This window comes from Helianthus annuus, chromosome 7 (assembly GCF_002127325.2).
Source record: "Helianthus annuus cultivar XRQ/B chromosome 7, HanXRQr2.0-SUNRISE, whole genome shotgun sequence".
NCBI lineage: Eukaryota > Viridiplantae > Streptophyta > Magnoliopsida > Asterales > Asteraceae > Helianthus > Helianthus annuus.
The window spans coordinates 121,752,150-121,768,608 of NC_035439.2; the positions used below are offsets into that span (position 1 = coordinate 121,752,150).

At 33.6% G+C, this 16,459-nt stretch overlaps 1 protein-coding gene and 1 pseudogene across 1 annotated transcript; both read right to left on the bottom strand.

Moving 5' to 3' along the window:
• Positions 1-951: 951 nt before the first annotated feature.
• LOC110882022 lies at positions 952-2,061 on the bottom strand (annotated as a pseudogene).
• An 11,332-nt stretch (positions 2,062-13,393) lies between these two features.
• On the bottom strand, positions 13,394-15,983 carry LOC110882023 (protein FAR-RED IMPAIRED RESPONSE 1-like). Its single transcript, XM_022130131.1, has 6 exons — positions 15,523-15,983; positions 14,875-15,133; positions 14,487-14,724; positions 14,174-14,404; positions 14,023-14,074; positions 13,394-13,913 (listed from the first exon to the last, which is right to left on the bottom strand). Exons 1-6 carry the CDS (start codon positions 15,981-15,983, stop codon positions 13,394-13,396), a joined length of 1,761 nt encoding a protein of 586 aa, XP_021985823.1.
• Between the last annotated feature and the right edge of the window lie 476 nt (positions 15,984-16,459).

Genomic DNA, 16,459 nt, shown 5'->3' on the forward strand with positions numbered 1-16,459 from the left:
TAGTTATGTTACCTGAAATAGACGAACTACCTAGGCTTTTGTTGGTTCAAATTGTGATACAATTACATAATTAACTAACATTAACTACTATATTGTAAGATGTACGAAACATAGTCAAAAATTTCCCAAACTATCTTAAGGTTTACCTTTGATTTATAAGAGTCCTTAATCTTGAATTCTTAAGGTTTGGAACTGCAATTTGTCACAAAATAAAGGATTTCCTTCAATTAGCTTCTTAAGTTCAACCAGCATCATAGCTCGAGCAGATTTAGTATCCCCATATTTGGATAATTGTTCATTCTCCCTAAAGTAGTGATCTATAAAAGTCAGTAAGCAAAGGCGCGATAGATGATGCTTAATACAAATTGAACATCATCTTGCAGCAAGGCTGTAGTGATCTATAATTGTTCATTCTCCCTAAAGTATCTCCAATTTTCCATCTTTATTCATCCATTAGTCATAACTCCATTCCATTCTTTAGATAAATGCTTACAAATTGAACATCATCTTGCAGCAAGGCTGGAGCTGCAGAGAGTATTACATCGATTCCTTTTTGGTAGTCCAGTCTCCCAATAAATCCAATCTGTTAAATTCACCCATAAATCCAATCTGTTGTATAGCACTTAAGTTAATACTTAAGTTGGTTTTTCTTATTCATGTAGTGATGGAAAGATAGGGACCATTTCCAAAATTGCCCTTTTAAGTTTACAAATAAGACAGTAATACCCCTGACTTAACGGAGAAAAAAGGATGGAGTTAATGAGCCGGATGAAAATTACAAGATTTCACACTTTTGGATCCAGATGCGGAAAAATAAACCTTTGGATGAAAGTCGCAAAATTGGCCGAACCTCTGGGACGAAAATAGCATTTTACTAAAAAAAATTAACTCTTAGAATAAACTGATCATAAATAAATGAGCAATATTTCTATTTTTTTGGAAAGTCTTCAACTGATTATCACACTAAACCTTCAGCAAACCACAAATTGAACAAAAAAAACTGATTAAAAAAAAACCTTCAGCAAACTGCGCTCGTAGCGGCTGTGTAGCGGCAGCGAGGTTGATTCATCCAACAATACACGGCGGCTGCGCTCGCGGCGACGGTGCTCGTTTAAGCTCGGATCATTCGAGCTTTTTTTCGAGCCAATCTCGAGTAGCTCGGCTCGTTTGAATCATAAAGATCGGCAGGATAGTTTCCGTCATCGTCTTTTATATATGTTGATGCGTTTTTCTTCACAAGCAGCTCGGCTATGCGTTCTCTCTCTCAAACAGCAGCATAAGGCAACGGTGTCTGGCCCTCGTTATCCTTCATCAACAAATATATTAGTCCGAGCGAGTGACAAACTGACAGGGTAGATAACAAGTTGAACAGTTGACTTTTTATTATGGATTGTATAGCTGTATTGACCTAAATCACTTTTTTGTCTAAGACCTATGTGTTTTTATAAATAGTTTAGATAAACCTGAATTCATTATCGTTTTAATAATAATCCAACTTTATAGAAAAAACATGAATTAGCTATTTAAATTTTTAAATAACACTTGAGGGACTTTAAAACGATTTGACCCATTTCGTTTTTAGCTGACTTTATGAATTGACCCCATTTGACCTGTAGGAGTTGGAATATTACCCTAAACCGATGCCTTTTCAAGTTCGATATGGCCACGATCAACAGCCCAGTGCAAAGGGGCCCGACCCTCACTATCTGCAGATTTTAGACGACAATGAGAATATAAAAAAGGAATTGTAAATATATTCAAGTAAATGCATTTGAAGTCATAAGCAAGCATTACTCCACTATGCTCATATTATTTAAAAGTTTAAGGCGGTACCACCACCATTAAAAAGAAATTAAAAGAAAAATTAAAAGAGAAATAAAGTTGACTATTTGACTTCAAGGAATAAGAGTGTAATAAACCCTTTATATCCACAGGAATGCCAGCCTCGACACACTTGATCAAGTTCTCTTTATCGTCTTTTCTTGCAAAGTCATGTATAACATCTAATTTTCTGAGAAAAACAGGTGATAAACATTACTAATTACCCATTTACCCTTTCATGAATTTTGAATTAATCCTAGAGTAAAGTGTAAACAATTACCATCGGTGGTGTTAAGTATCTATGCTAGTAATTTTTTATAATTCATAAGCACATTAATTAATATAAAGAGTTAAAAAATCATAAAGAGTCTGCATGTAACATGTAACAACAAGAGAACCAAAAAGGTTTCTTAGGAGTAACCTCAAACATAAAAAGTTTAAAGAACCTTACAACTCATCAGACTCCTCTTCATGGATAAAAGAGCTGAAAACAGGTCCCATTGGTCTGTTCTCGTTACTTGATCGTTCATTAGCATTTTCATGTCTTTTCTTCTATGATTTATTACATCAAGTAACAGAGTCAAAATATGGTGAAAGTCATCAAAGTGAATTTAGATGCACAAACCTCCTAGATCATTTCATTCAAAGGAGAATATTACTTGAATAGTATATTATTTGAGTCATTTGTGACACGCCAAATGTCAATAAAAAAGTTCAAATCTTTGTAAGCAAATGTTTCGGGTACCCATTTCAACCTGTCCCAAAATTAGGTGTTTTGACCTGCTACAGACCAGCCCAACCGGCCCATTTAGCTACTTCTAGAGAATACAATAAAATAGTTACTACTTAAGAATAGAAAGAGAGCATCCTACAGAAGTTGAACCAGCAAGCCAAGTAGGATACAGTTCTGTAATAATCTTGACCCACATGTACATGAAGCACATCAAGGCCGTAAGGCGTTTTATACATCGCCTCGTACGTGAAATAACTCTGTTGGTACATGTGTAACAGAAGAAGCATCCCTTCCAATAACACCTCTTGTGTAGTTAAAATCTGAACAAGTTCGCCAATGCTGAAGCGTTATTTTTTTATCTGTTTCGACATCCATAAGAAAGCCAAGTCCTTTATGTCTTCAATAGCCTTGTTATAGGGAAATACCCTTTGGTTGAAAAGCCTATCATATTTATTCAAAAAAAATATATGAAATATTCCCATTCAAAACACTTGCAGTTCATATATTTGCCTATTCCTATTCATTAAATACAGTTTATAACATGCCTATATTCCATTCCCCTACGAATCACACACTTCAAACTCTCATAATATAAATCTTTGAAAATCAACCAAGATATTCAAAAGGTCACCTAAAATTACTTGTTATGGACTTATTCAAATGAATTTCAACAAGTAAACTATTTTAATGTAAAATAAACAACAAAAAAAAAGAAAAAACTTTACTCTTTTAAGCAAAATCCCGGAATAATCTTGAAGACCAGTACCCAAGTGTAAAATGAACTCTAAAACTTGAATCAAAGGAACATTCCCGATATTTGTTAGTGGATAATCTGCATAAACACATGTTTAATATGCAAACAAAGTTACAAAAGCTGATTATTTGTGACAATCCGTTTTCATCGGTAAAGATTTTTGGATGAACTGAACTTACCAAGTGGTCGTGGTCAAAACCCTAGCCGGCGCCTGCTGTTGATGCCGGGGCCACCCATTTTCATCGAGTCTCCACACACGCAGCTCCTCTACACCCTTGTCACATTCACTGCCGCCGCCAGAGAAGATACCTCAGCCAAGTGGAATCATGAGATCTGTCAAATAAAACCCTTAGACATGAGATATTAAACCCTAGATCTGTTGATTCAAAGTAGAGTTTACCTCAGACATGAAAGTCAAACCCTAGATCTGCAACTTTAAAGCAGATACAAACATCGGATTCAAAAACTAAAGGGCATGATCTAAACAAATCAAAGGAGGTTGTCGGACTTACCTCGGGTTGTTGGAACTTGCCTCGACCACTATTACAGACCAAGCCATTGTTGGATCTGGTGAGATCTTGCTCATACCACAGGAGGCAAGAAACTCTAAGGGTCTGTTTGGTATGGGGTAATGGAATGGACGAGGTAATGGAATGGACAACGGAATGAAATGGATCATTCCATTCCATTGTGATGTTTGGTTACTCATATATGAATAGAATGAATCATTACTTTGTACAATTTGATAAACAAAAAAAAAATGAAGTAAACACAACTGTATTAAAGCGACAAAAATATAATTGACTCAATAATAATAATAATAATAATAATAATAATAATAATAATAATAATAATATATTAATGATAAAAAATTAATAATAGATTTTTCATATATATTAATATTAGTATGAACATTAATAAATATAAATATAAATACAAATAAAAGTATAATAATAATAATAATAATAATAATAATAATAATAATAATAATAATAATAATAATAATAATAATAACATATTTCTTTCCATTCCTTGAAGGAATGGAAAAAAAACACCTACATACCAAGGAATGGAAATTGTTATATTTGGAAAGAGTTACATTCCCTTGGAATGCTCCATTCCATTACCAATGATAACCAAACATGTTTATTTTCATTCTATCAAAATGATCCATTCCATTCCACCTTTCATTCCTTCATACCAAACGCTACCTAAGTTGAAAATCACCAGAGAGGGATTTCTTCAAATCATCGGTGTTCAACACAAAGAGGGAAAAAGCCTGAGATTTAGGATAAAAGAGGAAAAAGCAAGAGAAAAGGAAAGAGAGGCGTGTAGATTAGATGAAGAAAAGATAGATCTGACAATGGGTGTTTGAATTTTGAAATACCGCCCACAAATTAGATATCCCGCGTAACAGAATTCTGCTTGTGTTGAAAAGGTACTTTCAACACATTTGTGCTTAAGATGTTTGTACAATGTGCTTGAAATGCTTGTACAATGGCAAATGACCATTCTTGCCCTTCCTATATGCTTATTAAAGTAGTATAGATAACACCCAACGCACATCAGCGACCATTAACATGCAGTTCATTTAAAGTGTGCGTGCAACCAAGTGTGCGATTGAGTTAAACTTGTGCGACCCGTGAACAATGCAGGCCCAATAGTTGGGTACGGCCCAATGAGGTGTGCGAGTGAGGCTCAATTGTGCGACTAGGCCTCAAGTGTGCGACTGGGCCCAACACTGGTGTGCGATCCATCAAGGTGTTTGGCCCAAATATATTGTGCGACTCACCATGGACTGTGCGATCCAGGTTTAACCCGTGGCCCAACCATTCAGCGCATGGCCCCAAACCCAAAATAAATCCCCTAGGCCCATGTATGTGTGCGACCAGGTCTTAATTGTGTGACCAAGAGAGTGTGCGATTGAGCCAATTAACCCTTCCCATAATTTCCGTAACTGACACTCCACTAATTTCAATAAAATCAATTACACAATTAAATCCACAAGCTTTAGTTATCTACCAACAGTTTCATCACCATTATTCATAATCAAATCATATCAATTATCACCACAAATACAATAAACACTCATCATTAGTCTATCCTAAGTTTTCGTGTGTTGCCCAAGAACAAGAATCATTGTTCTATTCAAGGTAACCACCAACAGTTTATGTATGAACAATCCCTAGACTAACATTATAATTTTATCAAAACCCTAGTTACCAATTAACACTAACAATGATTAAGCATAACCTATTCACATCGGCCCAAATATCCTATCATTCAATCACACCCTCATTATCAGGTTGCCAATTCCCTATGTTCGGTTATAATTATCATCAATCTGTCAACCAGATTCGTACTTATACAACACCTTTAATCATAAGCAATCTAAAACAAGAAACATCTTACACTAAGCATCAAGTAAGAACACAATCAAAGAATGATCAAATACTTAAGGAACACAACCGAAACAATGGTGGACACAATCAAAGAATGATCAAATACTTAAGGAACACAACCGAAACAACGTCCGTTTTTTACACTTTTATCGCTATGCGATAAACTTTAAATTTAATGGAAATCAAATGCAATCCCATGCACTTACCCGGACCTTGCTAGACTTATGAACTCAATTACTAAATAAATAAGTCAAATTCGCACAACAATAATGTATAAATAGTGATTAATTTATACGGATTAACTGAAAAAATGTTGGTTGTCATAGGGTAAACCCTAATTACGCACGTTATTTTTTCACTCCGCACTATCGCATGTTAAGACCATTTTGTTTTTAAAATTTTCACCATATATATATATACATACACACATACACACACACATACATACACATACACACACACATACATACATATATATACATATATATATACATATATATATACATATATATATATATCTATATATATCTATATATATATATATATATATATATATATATATATATATATATATATAGAAACCACCCTTTATTGCGACAACCGCGAGAACCGCGAGAACCAATATGAACACAACCAAAAATATCTAAAAATAACTAAAAAACACGCAAAATTTTTTTTAATATTTCTATTACCTCAAAATCGCTAATTTTCGTTAGAAAAAAATTAAAAAAAAATTTTAATTTTTTTTTTTTTGCTACTAAAAGTAGCTATTTTCAGGTAAAAAATTTTTTTGGTGTTTTTTAGATTTTTTTTTTTAGTTTTTTGGGAGTTTAGTTTTTAGCATTTTAGCTTGGGTGGGAGGGGGTTAGGTTTTTTTTAGGTTTTTGGGGGGAGGGGTGGGGGTTAGTTTTTTTTTTTAGGTTTTTTTGGTGTGTTCACGTTGTTTTTCATGGTTCTCACAATAAAGGTGGTTCTTAAATGAACCTTACCCTATATATATATATATATATATGTGTGTGTGTGTGTGTATATCAAGTCGGGGGTCTCATTGGAAGCAACCTCTCTGATCCTACGGGGTAGAGGTAAGGCTGTCTACATCTTACCCTCCTCAGACCTACCTTAGCTGTGCTATTGATGCGATTTACTTAATGATATATATATATATATATATATATATATATATATATATATATATATATATAGTGTCAGTGGGGAACACTTTCGTTCTCGGATAGTCCCTAACTACAACTACCACCACGTCCGTCGTACATCCACCATCCTCCATCTCCACCATGAACACCGCCCCCTTCAACCATCGTCTCCGCCATTAACACCACCATCTTCAACCCCACCCCCAATAATTCTCATTTTGATATTCTCGACAATCACAATCGTCACTTATATTGTCTACCTTCTTTTACACCAAAGATTCAATTCCAAATTTAAAACCTGCAACTATTCTTCGAGACCTTCAATCCTAAAACACTTCATCAATACAACCACTAATCAAACGTTGAACAACACCTTCAATTCTCGTTCCTTTTCTTTTTCTAGATCGAGCAATCAAAACCAAAAAAAGTTATCAACAATTGAAAAAAATCGAATCTGTGATGCGATTCAGATCTGATCCTCAACAGTCATAACATCGCACACAAGATCTTATCTTTTTTATGCTTTTCTTTGAGTAAGAAATCAAATCTCAAACTACAACTTGCAGATAATAGTCAATTCAATCTGTGATGCGATTTAGATCTAATAACATTCCAAGAAAGTCGATAACTTTCTACCGATTTCATTTGTTATTTTTAATCAACAACTCAGATTCGATTACTTGTTCTTCTTTGTTAAACACAAGACCTGGAAAACAAACTTCTTCAATGGCAGAGACGGTGGTTGAAGGGGTGGAGTGGTGTTAATGGCAGAGATGGTGGATGTACGACGGAGGTGGTGGTGGTTCTCCGGTGGAGGGTGGTGGTGGTTGTAGTTGATGGTGGGTATAGTAATCTGACTGAAAGGATAGATTTTTAGGGTTTTTAATAGAAAGGGTACTTTTGTCATTTCATATCCACTTAACGGAGAAAATTAACCCTATCCATGCAAGGGACTATCCGAGAATGAAAGTGCAAAAGTTGAGGACTATAGCTGTAATTTTAGAAGTGTAGGGACTATAGGTGAAAACGAAGCAAATCACAGGGACTATCCGGGCACTTTTCTCATAAAAAATATGTATTTTCTTAAAGAAATTACCTTTATGATGGTTTTTTAAGCTTTTTTAATTTTTTTTACTTATAGATTTTTTAAAGTCTTCTACATGTATTTATATGTAAAAACTCTCAAAAGTTTTTTGAAAAAACTAATTGTTAACATGTTAAATTGAAATTTTATGATATATATATAATAAAATTTCAATTTAACATGTTAACAATTAGTTTTTTCAAAAAACTTTTGAGAGTTTTTACATATAAATACATGTAGAAGACTTTAAAAAATCTATAAGTAAAAAAAATTAAAACATATATATATATATATATATATATATATATATATATATATATATATCTAAACAATAAAGTACATAGATGGTCCCTGTGGTTAACAAAAATATTGTATTTGGTCCCTGGCTTTTCAAAAGTACACAAATTGTCCCTGTGGTTTGCACTTTGTAACATATTAAGTCCCCGAATTTTGCCAAAAGTACATCGATAGTCCGTATAGTTTGCACTTTGTAATGCATTTAGTCCCAAACTTGGATCTGCTGATACCTTTAGATTTGTTAGGTGGGGACTAAATGCGTTACAAAGTGCAAACCAGTGGGACCATCCATATACTTTTCAAAAGCTAGGGACCCAATCCAAAATTTTGTGTAACCTCAGGGACCATCCGTGTACTTTACTCTATATCTAAATGTTAAATACAATGTTCCTTGGTTACCTACGTTTTTAATGTTCCCTATTGAACCCGCACCATGCGACTATTTTTTTATAACATGCGATTGAAGTTTATAACGTGCGATCTTCAAATCTTGTACGCTTATACGATAAGGCATATATATAGGGTAGGGATAGTGTACAAAGTGTCTAAAGTGTGAGAAGTGTAAGAAGTGTTTTAAACCATTAGATCTTTGATCTAATGGTTGAGATCAATAGGGACCAAATTATAAATTGTGTTTTAATTATTTGGACTAAGTTGAAAATTGTAGGGGTAATAGTGTCTTTGTATATGTTTCAAATTAGGTAACGTCTCCTAAATTCTAGCGATTCACTCCTAAATTCTAGCGATTCAATTTTAAACTTATTCTAAAATCCGGACATTCTAAAAAATCCAGAAATATGTAACTGCTACAAGAAATATATAACACTATACATCCATCATATATAACACCATATAACACCGTATAACACTATTTAACACCATATAACACTATATAACAGTATATAACACTATACATCTATCATAGACATACTATCAGATAAATATAACACTATAACACTATATAACACTATATAACTCTAAATAAACACTATATAACACCATATAATACCATATAACACCATATAACACTATATAACACTATACATCCATCATATAACATTATATAACACTATATCACACCAAAAAACACTATATAACACCATATAAGACCATATAATACCATGTAACACTATATAACACTATATAAAAATATATAACACTCTACAGTTCTGAATGGTGATTGTAGTGTTATATATAATGTTGTAGTGTTATATAGAGGTATAAAAAGGGTTATATGGTGTTATATGCTATTCTTAGTGTTTTATATAGATTCGTAGTGTTATATAAAAACCTTCATTCTACATCCATCACTATATAACACTCTATAAATTTTCATTCCCGGTCTTCAGAATTAATAATTGATGAACGAGATGACATAAATTCGTAGATTAATTCTTAATTCGTATTCCTATAATAAAGGGTGGCGGTTATGGAAGGTTATCATTTAATTAAGTCAATAAGAAAATTATTTTTTACCCTTTTGAATTAATTTAGATTGAGGACACATGTCATCTACACAATATTTCTCACACTTCTCACACTTTTGAATTAATGTACATGATCTTCAATCTATGTATATAGAGAGTGAACACTAGTGTATTTGTGAACTGAGTGAACAAATCCTGACCATTGACTTACATAATCAAATAGTAAAATACACTAGTTTCATCGTGAAATCATAGCCATTAATTTACACTTGTGTATTGATAATCAAGGGCTAGGATTAGTTCACCAGTGTTCACAATAGGGGGGTTTTTCAAAGATGAACTAACCCTATATATATATATATATATATATATATATATATATATATATATATATATATATATATATATATATATATATATAGGGTCGGGATTCAGGAGAAAATGAGAACGACGAGAACGCATCCTGGCCCAACACGTGTCACGCGACATAGAGAAGGGCGAAGGGGCTTTTTTATCCTTTTATCTTCTGCTTTTCCAGTTCCGGTTTTCCGAATATTGTTTTAAATTTTGGGGTTTAAGACTTTTGGCGTTAACCAAATTCAATAATTAATGGCGTTTAATGGTTTCATCGTATTAACATTTTGTCGTTTATGGCGTTTATTCAAATCGTATACCATTGGAACCCAGGGTGGTCAAGAAATCTATCTGAATGGCGTTTTTCAAGGCGTTTTAAAAAGATGGCACATTGTTCTATTATTTTTATAAACATTTTGGCGTTTGTGGTATCTTGGCGTTTTACAATTGTTAGATTATATTTCAGCCACAGTAAAAAAAATACAAGCGAAGAAAATAAATTAAAAATCCTAATCGGATCTCTCTTCATAATCTTCACTGTCATCGGTCTCCCTGTTCTTTAATAGTACAAGAACTGTCACAAAAAATATGGCGTTTTATGTAAAACTTAACAAACCCATCGGTTTGATTATTTTGCCTGCTCGTCTGTTGAAGTGGCTTTTTTTGTTGATGTTTGGGGACATAGATCTATGACGTGTGGGTGGGTTTTTCGCTTTTTCTTCATGTTGATCTTCATCTTTATAATCATCCCACTCTTCAGTGTCATTGATCTCTTCTCCTCATCCAAGCCTTCTTCAAGAATAAAAAATACAAAATGCCATATGACTATGACTGGCATCAGTATCTTTTTCTTGAATTTTTGTCCATCTCATGCAGCAAAATCTTACTGAGTTACTCGCCTCCGCTAACAATTCATTTAGTGAAACTTCACGAATAACAATACTGAATATCCAAGAAAGCATATTAGCCATCTTTGATTTTTTTTTTTTGGCGTTTTACAGTGAGTGGTATTTAGTAGTATTGGCGTTTGTTTTTTTTTTTTTGTATGATCAAATGGAAGTTGATAAGACGTATCATTTTATAGGATCTCTTTTTGGCGCCTAAGTTAGGTGGTTCGTTATTATAATAAAGTATTAGTCTTTTCAGTTACTGTTTGTAATTATTGTTTTTGACAAGCTTTATCTCTGAATTCTTTAACACGTCCCATCTTTCAAGTTTGACGTTTTAGATTCTAATATAATAAATTTTCCCTATCTTCAGTATTAGTATTACTGATTTGTAGTTACTGTTTCTAGTTACATTTTCTAGTTTGTTTTTTTATCTATTTTATTATTATTTTTTTTTATTTTTTCGGTTTTTTTAAAGTAATATTATGATGGTTTGATAAACGCCAAAGGTGTAAGACATTTGGCTTTTTGGCATTTTTATTAGATATGGCATTGTTATTATATAACAATCAACTGAAAAAGAAAATTAAACAAAATAAATATTGATCTTCCAAATCTTCACTGTCACGAGTCTCTTTCTTCTTTTGAAGCATCTTCACTAGCTGTTTCAACTTTCGTATGATTTTTTTTTTATTTTTGTTTTTTGAACTAGTTTTTTTGTCGCCGTTTGGAAACACAAAGTCTGAAATCAGCTTCTTTTTCTATAATTTTTGTCCATCTCATGCAGCAAAATGTTATTGAGTTTACACCCTTTCAGCCAAAATGTTATCTTTTTTGGCGTTTTACCGAGAAAAAGAACGCCACAAAATAAACCATCTTAAAACTGTAAATTTGATCATGCTAAAATCAATAAAGTGTTGTTGTATGGTGATGGATAACATTGTTAATCCTCAGTTAAGAAAAATAACTGACAATGTTGTCCACCCTATACAGCTACACTTTATTGACAACACTATATTTGATGTTTGGGTTTTCTGGCGTTTATCAGACGAATGGTATATATTAAATATGGCGTTGGAGTTTTTGTGTGTGTTTTTAATTGAAGGTCTGAGTTGTTGTACATATAGGATTTTTTGGCGGTTTTTTAGGCGGGATTTTACTATAATTAAGCTTGGCGTTTTATATCTAATGGCGGTTTTAGTTAGAATGGTGTGTGATTTTTGTTTGGCGTTTTATTTTCATGAGAAGGCGTCTTGTTTGGAGTACTCAAAAGACGCTTTTACCCTTAATGAACCGCGTCCACGTAATAAAATTGATGTTATTTACGAAAACGCCATCGCGTCAATCTAGTCCATAGATTGTTTTGATCGGACGATCCATAAGCATTCTCATCGTTCTCACACTTTCCACCGTTTTCTCTAAATCCCACCCTATATATATATAGGGTCAGGATTTAGAGAAAACGCTCAAAAGTGTGAGAACGGAGAGAACGCTTATAGATCGTCAGATCAAAACAATCTATGGACTAGATGACGCGGTGGCATTTTCGTAAATAAAATCACTTTTATTAATCTGGCGCACTTCATTAAGGATAAAAGGGTCTTTTGACTTAACATAAAATGCCAAACGCACGCTATTAAAATCCCGCCTCAACATACATACCACACTTCATCATAATATAACGCCATAGATATAAAACGCCAAACTTTGTTTTTAACCGATAAAGCTGAACAAACAGTACTAAAACGACGGAACTTTATTATGACCATTTACTGCAATAAAAATCGCGCCTAAAATACGCGCCAAAAACTTCCTATATAAACAAACTCTCAGAATTAGTAAAATCCAAACCAAAACCACCAAAACCACAAAAACCTATATTTTCCTCTACACCATTCATCTTATAAACGCCAGAAAAAAACCAAAATATCAAAGATTCAAATCCATGTTTCTTTGATATACACAATTTTCTCAATAATCTTTCACTCTATGTAATGAGCAAGATCCTCAATATAAACGCCAAAACATACAAAAACCACAAAACTTCAAAAAAGCCATTTCATGGAGATTCTGTTTTTATTCTCTATAAAGTTTAGTTAAACGGGATGGATAACATTGTTACACATCTTTCTTGACTGAGGATTAACAATGTTAAACATTATTGAGTTTAGCACGACCAAAAATAGAAGTTTATGGAAGTTTTATTTAGTGGCGTTATTGTTTTTTTTTTTGGCGTTTGATTTCCTTACCCGGTCTTATATTGTTTGTTATTTAACTTCGAAGTAGCATGTTATGAATAAAGAGATAGAAAAAAAGAAAAAGATGCAAAAAAAAAAAAAACCGCCAAACTGAGAAATGTCCGTGTTCTATAGCATTGAAATAAAAAAAATGCCAAAGTACTCTACACTGGCTCTCAAAGACCAACTGTATGTGTTCTGTAAGAATGACAAATACAAAATGCCAAGCTACTCTTCACTGGCTCTCTAAGACCTTGTCGATCTTCTTTTAATTACGGCCTGTTTGCATGTTGATGCGTAGTGTCCATAGGCTTTGCAGTTCTGACACTGTCTTTCTTTGGCCCCGGGTTTCGACTTTGATTTCTTTTTGTCAACTGCTATCTCCTGTTTAGATTTCAGGCGCTTCTGAGAAACAGAACCTTTGGATTTATAACCTACAGGGACTCTTATCGGATTCTTGTCATTTTTATATTGACCAGTTATCTCGGCAAATCTATCCCTAGAACTAGCGGGAGGAGCAACAATCTGCATATCTTGAACCTTCTTCATATAAGATTGAACATGATCCTTGTATAAGGATAGCTCCTCTTTATTACCAAATAAACGGTTCAAAGTGTACTCGGTTGAATAAACAACATCTCGCATCATACTTTGCACATCAGGATCAAGCTCGGTCATATATTCACGACTAATTAAGAATTCAGGAGAGCAGATTGGGGAGGACTCTTTGCGCCATCTATTCAGAATGTATTGTTTTGGAAATTCCCTAATGTCCATAAGTTCAAAACATAAAATATATGTCTACATAGCAAACCAAACTGTTCAAAACGTTTGCATGAGCAACTGCATATGCAATCAGACTTACGGAACAATACCTGAAAAATGCCAAAAACAATATCTCTATAACATCATGCATAGAATGTTTGTCTAAAAAAAGAAAAGAACACATTGCATATGATAAAACGCCATTAACAGAAAACGTCAAAAAAACCAAAATGCCATTATTTACCTCAAATAAGGATGTACAAAGCAGTTGGAAGTCATTTACATAAAACTTAACAAACCCATCAGGCTGATCTTCGTAACGTTGATTTATGCAATCCGCAACTCCAATAAGCTCAGCTTGAACGTCACAAAAAATACTTTTTCTATATATATCAACAGCTTGCCCTTCCAACACTTTGTAACTACTCTTCAACTGGGGTCTTTTGTATCGAGATTCATGATCATTTTTACGATGTGTGTGACGATGTGCTTCTATTGCAGTCTCATAATGCGTCATGAACTTAACAAGAGTAGCTTTCGAATTGCACACTTGACCAAAAAAAATGATTCTCACTCTCCGACCTGGATGTCGTTCGCATAAGACCAGACATAGGCTCCATTCTATAGTATGCAGGGATCCAAGATTCCCTAAGTGCCAAAATATCAGATAGCCAGTCATTATCTTCTAAATTAAATTCTGCAATAACCATTTTCCATTCTGATTCAAACTCTTCAGGTGTGAGAATATCCGTCCACACAACACCACAAATACGTTCTTTAAAATTGGTGGAATTGCATAGCCTAACACCAACCTATAAATAACACGAAAACGCCACACATATATAAAAAAAAAAACAAAAGACAAAACTTAATTAAAAAAAAACAGTAACAAGGTACAAAACGCCATGTATCTTAAAACGCATTGTACACTAAAACGCCAAGGGTAAAAAAAGCATAACAACCTTCAGAGAAAGTTTATGCATCACATGCCACATGCATAATCGATGCCTCGTGTCAACAAATACAGCAGAAATAGCCTTCTTCATTGCTGGATCTTGGTCAGTGACAATAACTTTTGGTTGAGAACCAACAGCTTTAAGAAAAACTCTTAACAACCAAATATACGTATCAGCAGTTTCTGACGCCAATAATGTTGCACCAAATGTAACATTGCAGTGATGATTGTCTATACCAGTGAAAGGTACAAACACCATAGAGTATCTGCATATGAAAACGCCATGAGAAATGAAACAATAATAAAACGCCATTGAATGTAAACTAGTAAAACGCCATAGCATGTAAGCTAAAAAAACGCCATTGCATGTAAAATATAAAAACGCCATGCATGTAAATTAATAAAAGACCAAAAAACAAAGAAGTTGAATTATAAAAAATTACTTGTTGGAACGATACGTGGCGTCAAACGAAATCACATCACCAAACACGTGGTAATTAGGTTTGGCTTGATCATCACACCAAAAAAGACCCTTCAAACGATTGTCTTCGTCTGTGATGTAATCATACGAGAAATTAGGTTGGGAATGTTTTTTTTATTCAAATGTTTCACAACCATATCAGCATCATATTCCCCTATGAACAAGTTAATTTGCCTCTTATGGTTCTTAAATTCAACTTTTCTTGCACCCACGTCTTCAAAACCGCTAAAATAAGTCTTCATAACATTAAACGCCTTGACAGGACCCAAATTCAGCTTAGACATGCTGTGTATAACATGCTTCTGGAGCTGAGTGAGGTGTCGTTCAGTTGGAAGAAAATGCTTATCAGGACGTTCAACAAGTTCATGATTGTGCTCCTCGACAAACTTATACACCTTCCAAAATCCATTCTCATATTCTACACATAACAGTGCACCACAATCAGTCCTCTTTGAAAAGTTAGATCGCCCTACTCGCTCCTTTTGATTGGGGTCTAACGTATCAACCTTCTTGTCCTTATATACCCTAGCTCTCGTACACAAAAAATACTTAATATGTAACACACCTTTAGAGTTTGTCTTTGTAGTCCCTTTCCTGACTGAAAACCCACACTCCTTGGCATACTTAACATACATTGAATAACAATCATCATGGCTTGAGAATATCATGTCCTTTCTGGGCTTTAATTCTTCACTGACGTCAGGAATGATAAATGGTAATCCAGTTTTGGGGCAATGCCTTTTACTCGAGGAAGAGACTTCGTCTAAGAAAACACAGGGACGAACAGAAAAATCAGAAAAACAGAGTGATGTCTCGTAATAACATTATACATTAAAACGCCATTAATTGAATAATAAACAAGACATAATCAAAGACATAATTTAAAAACCACATGATAAAAAAACCATGAGATGAATAATTAAAAACACTTAACAACGTAAATAATTAACAAAATATAACATCATAATGAAAACGCCAAAATTAACAAAACTAATGTTTACACAAATTAACAAAATAGTAATATGTAATATTCACAAATACTACTAAATAAAATTCAAAACTAATCAAATAGACGAAAAATGCCAATAATCGTAAAAAATAACAAATACAC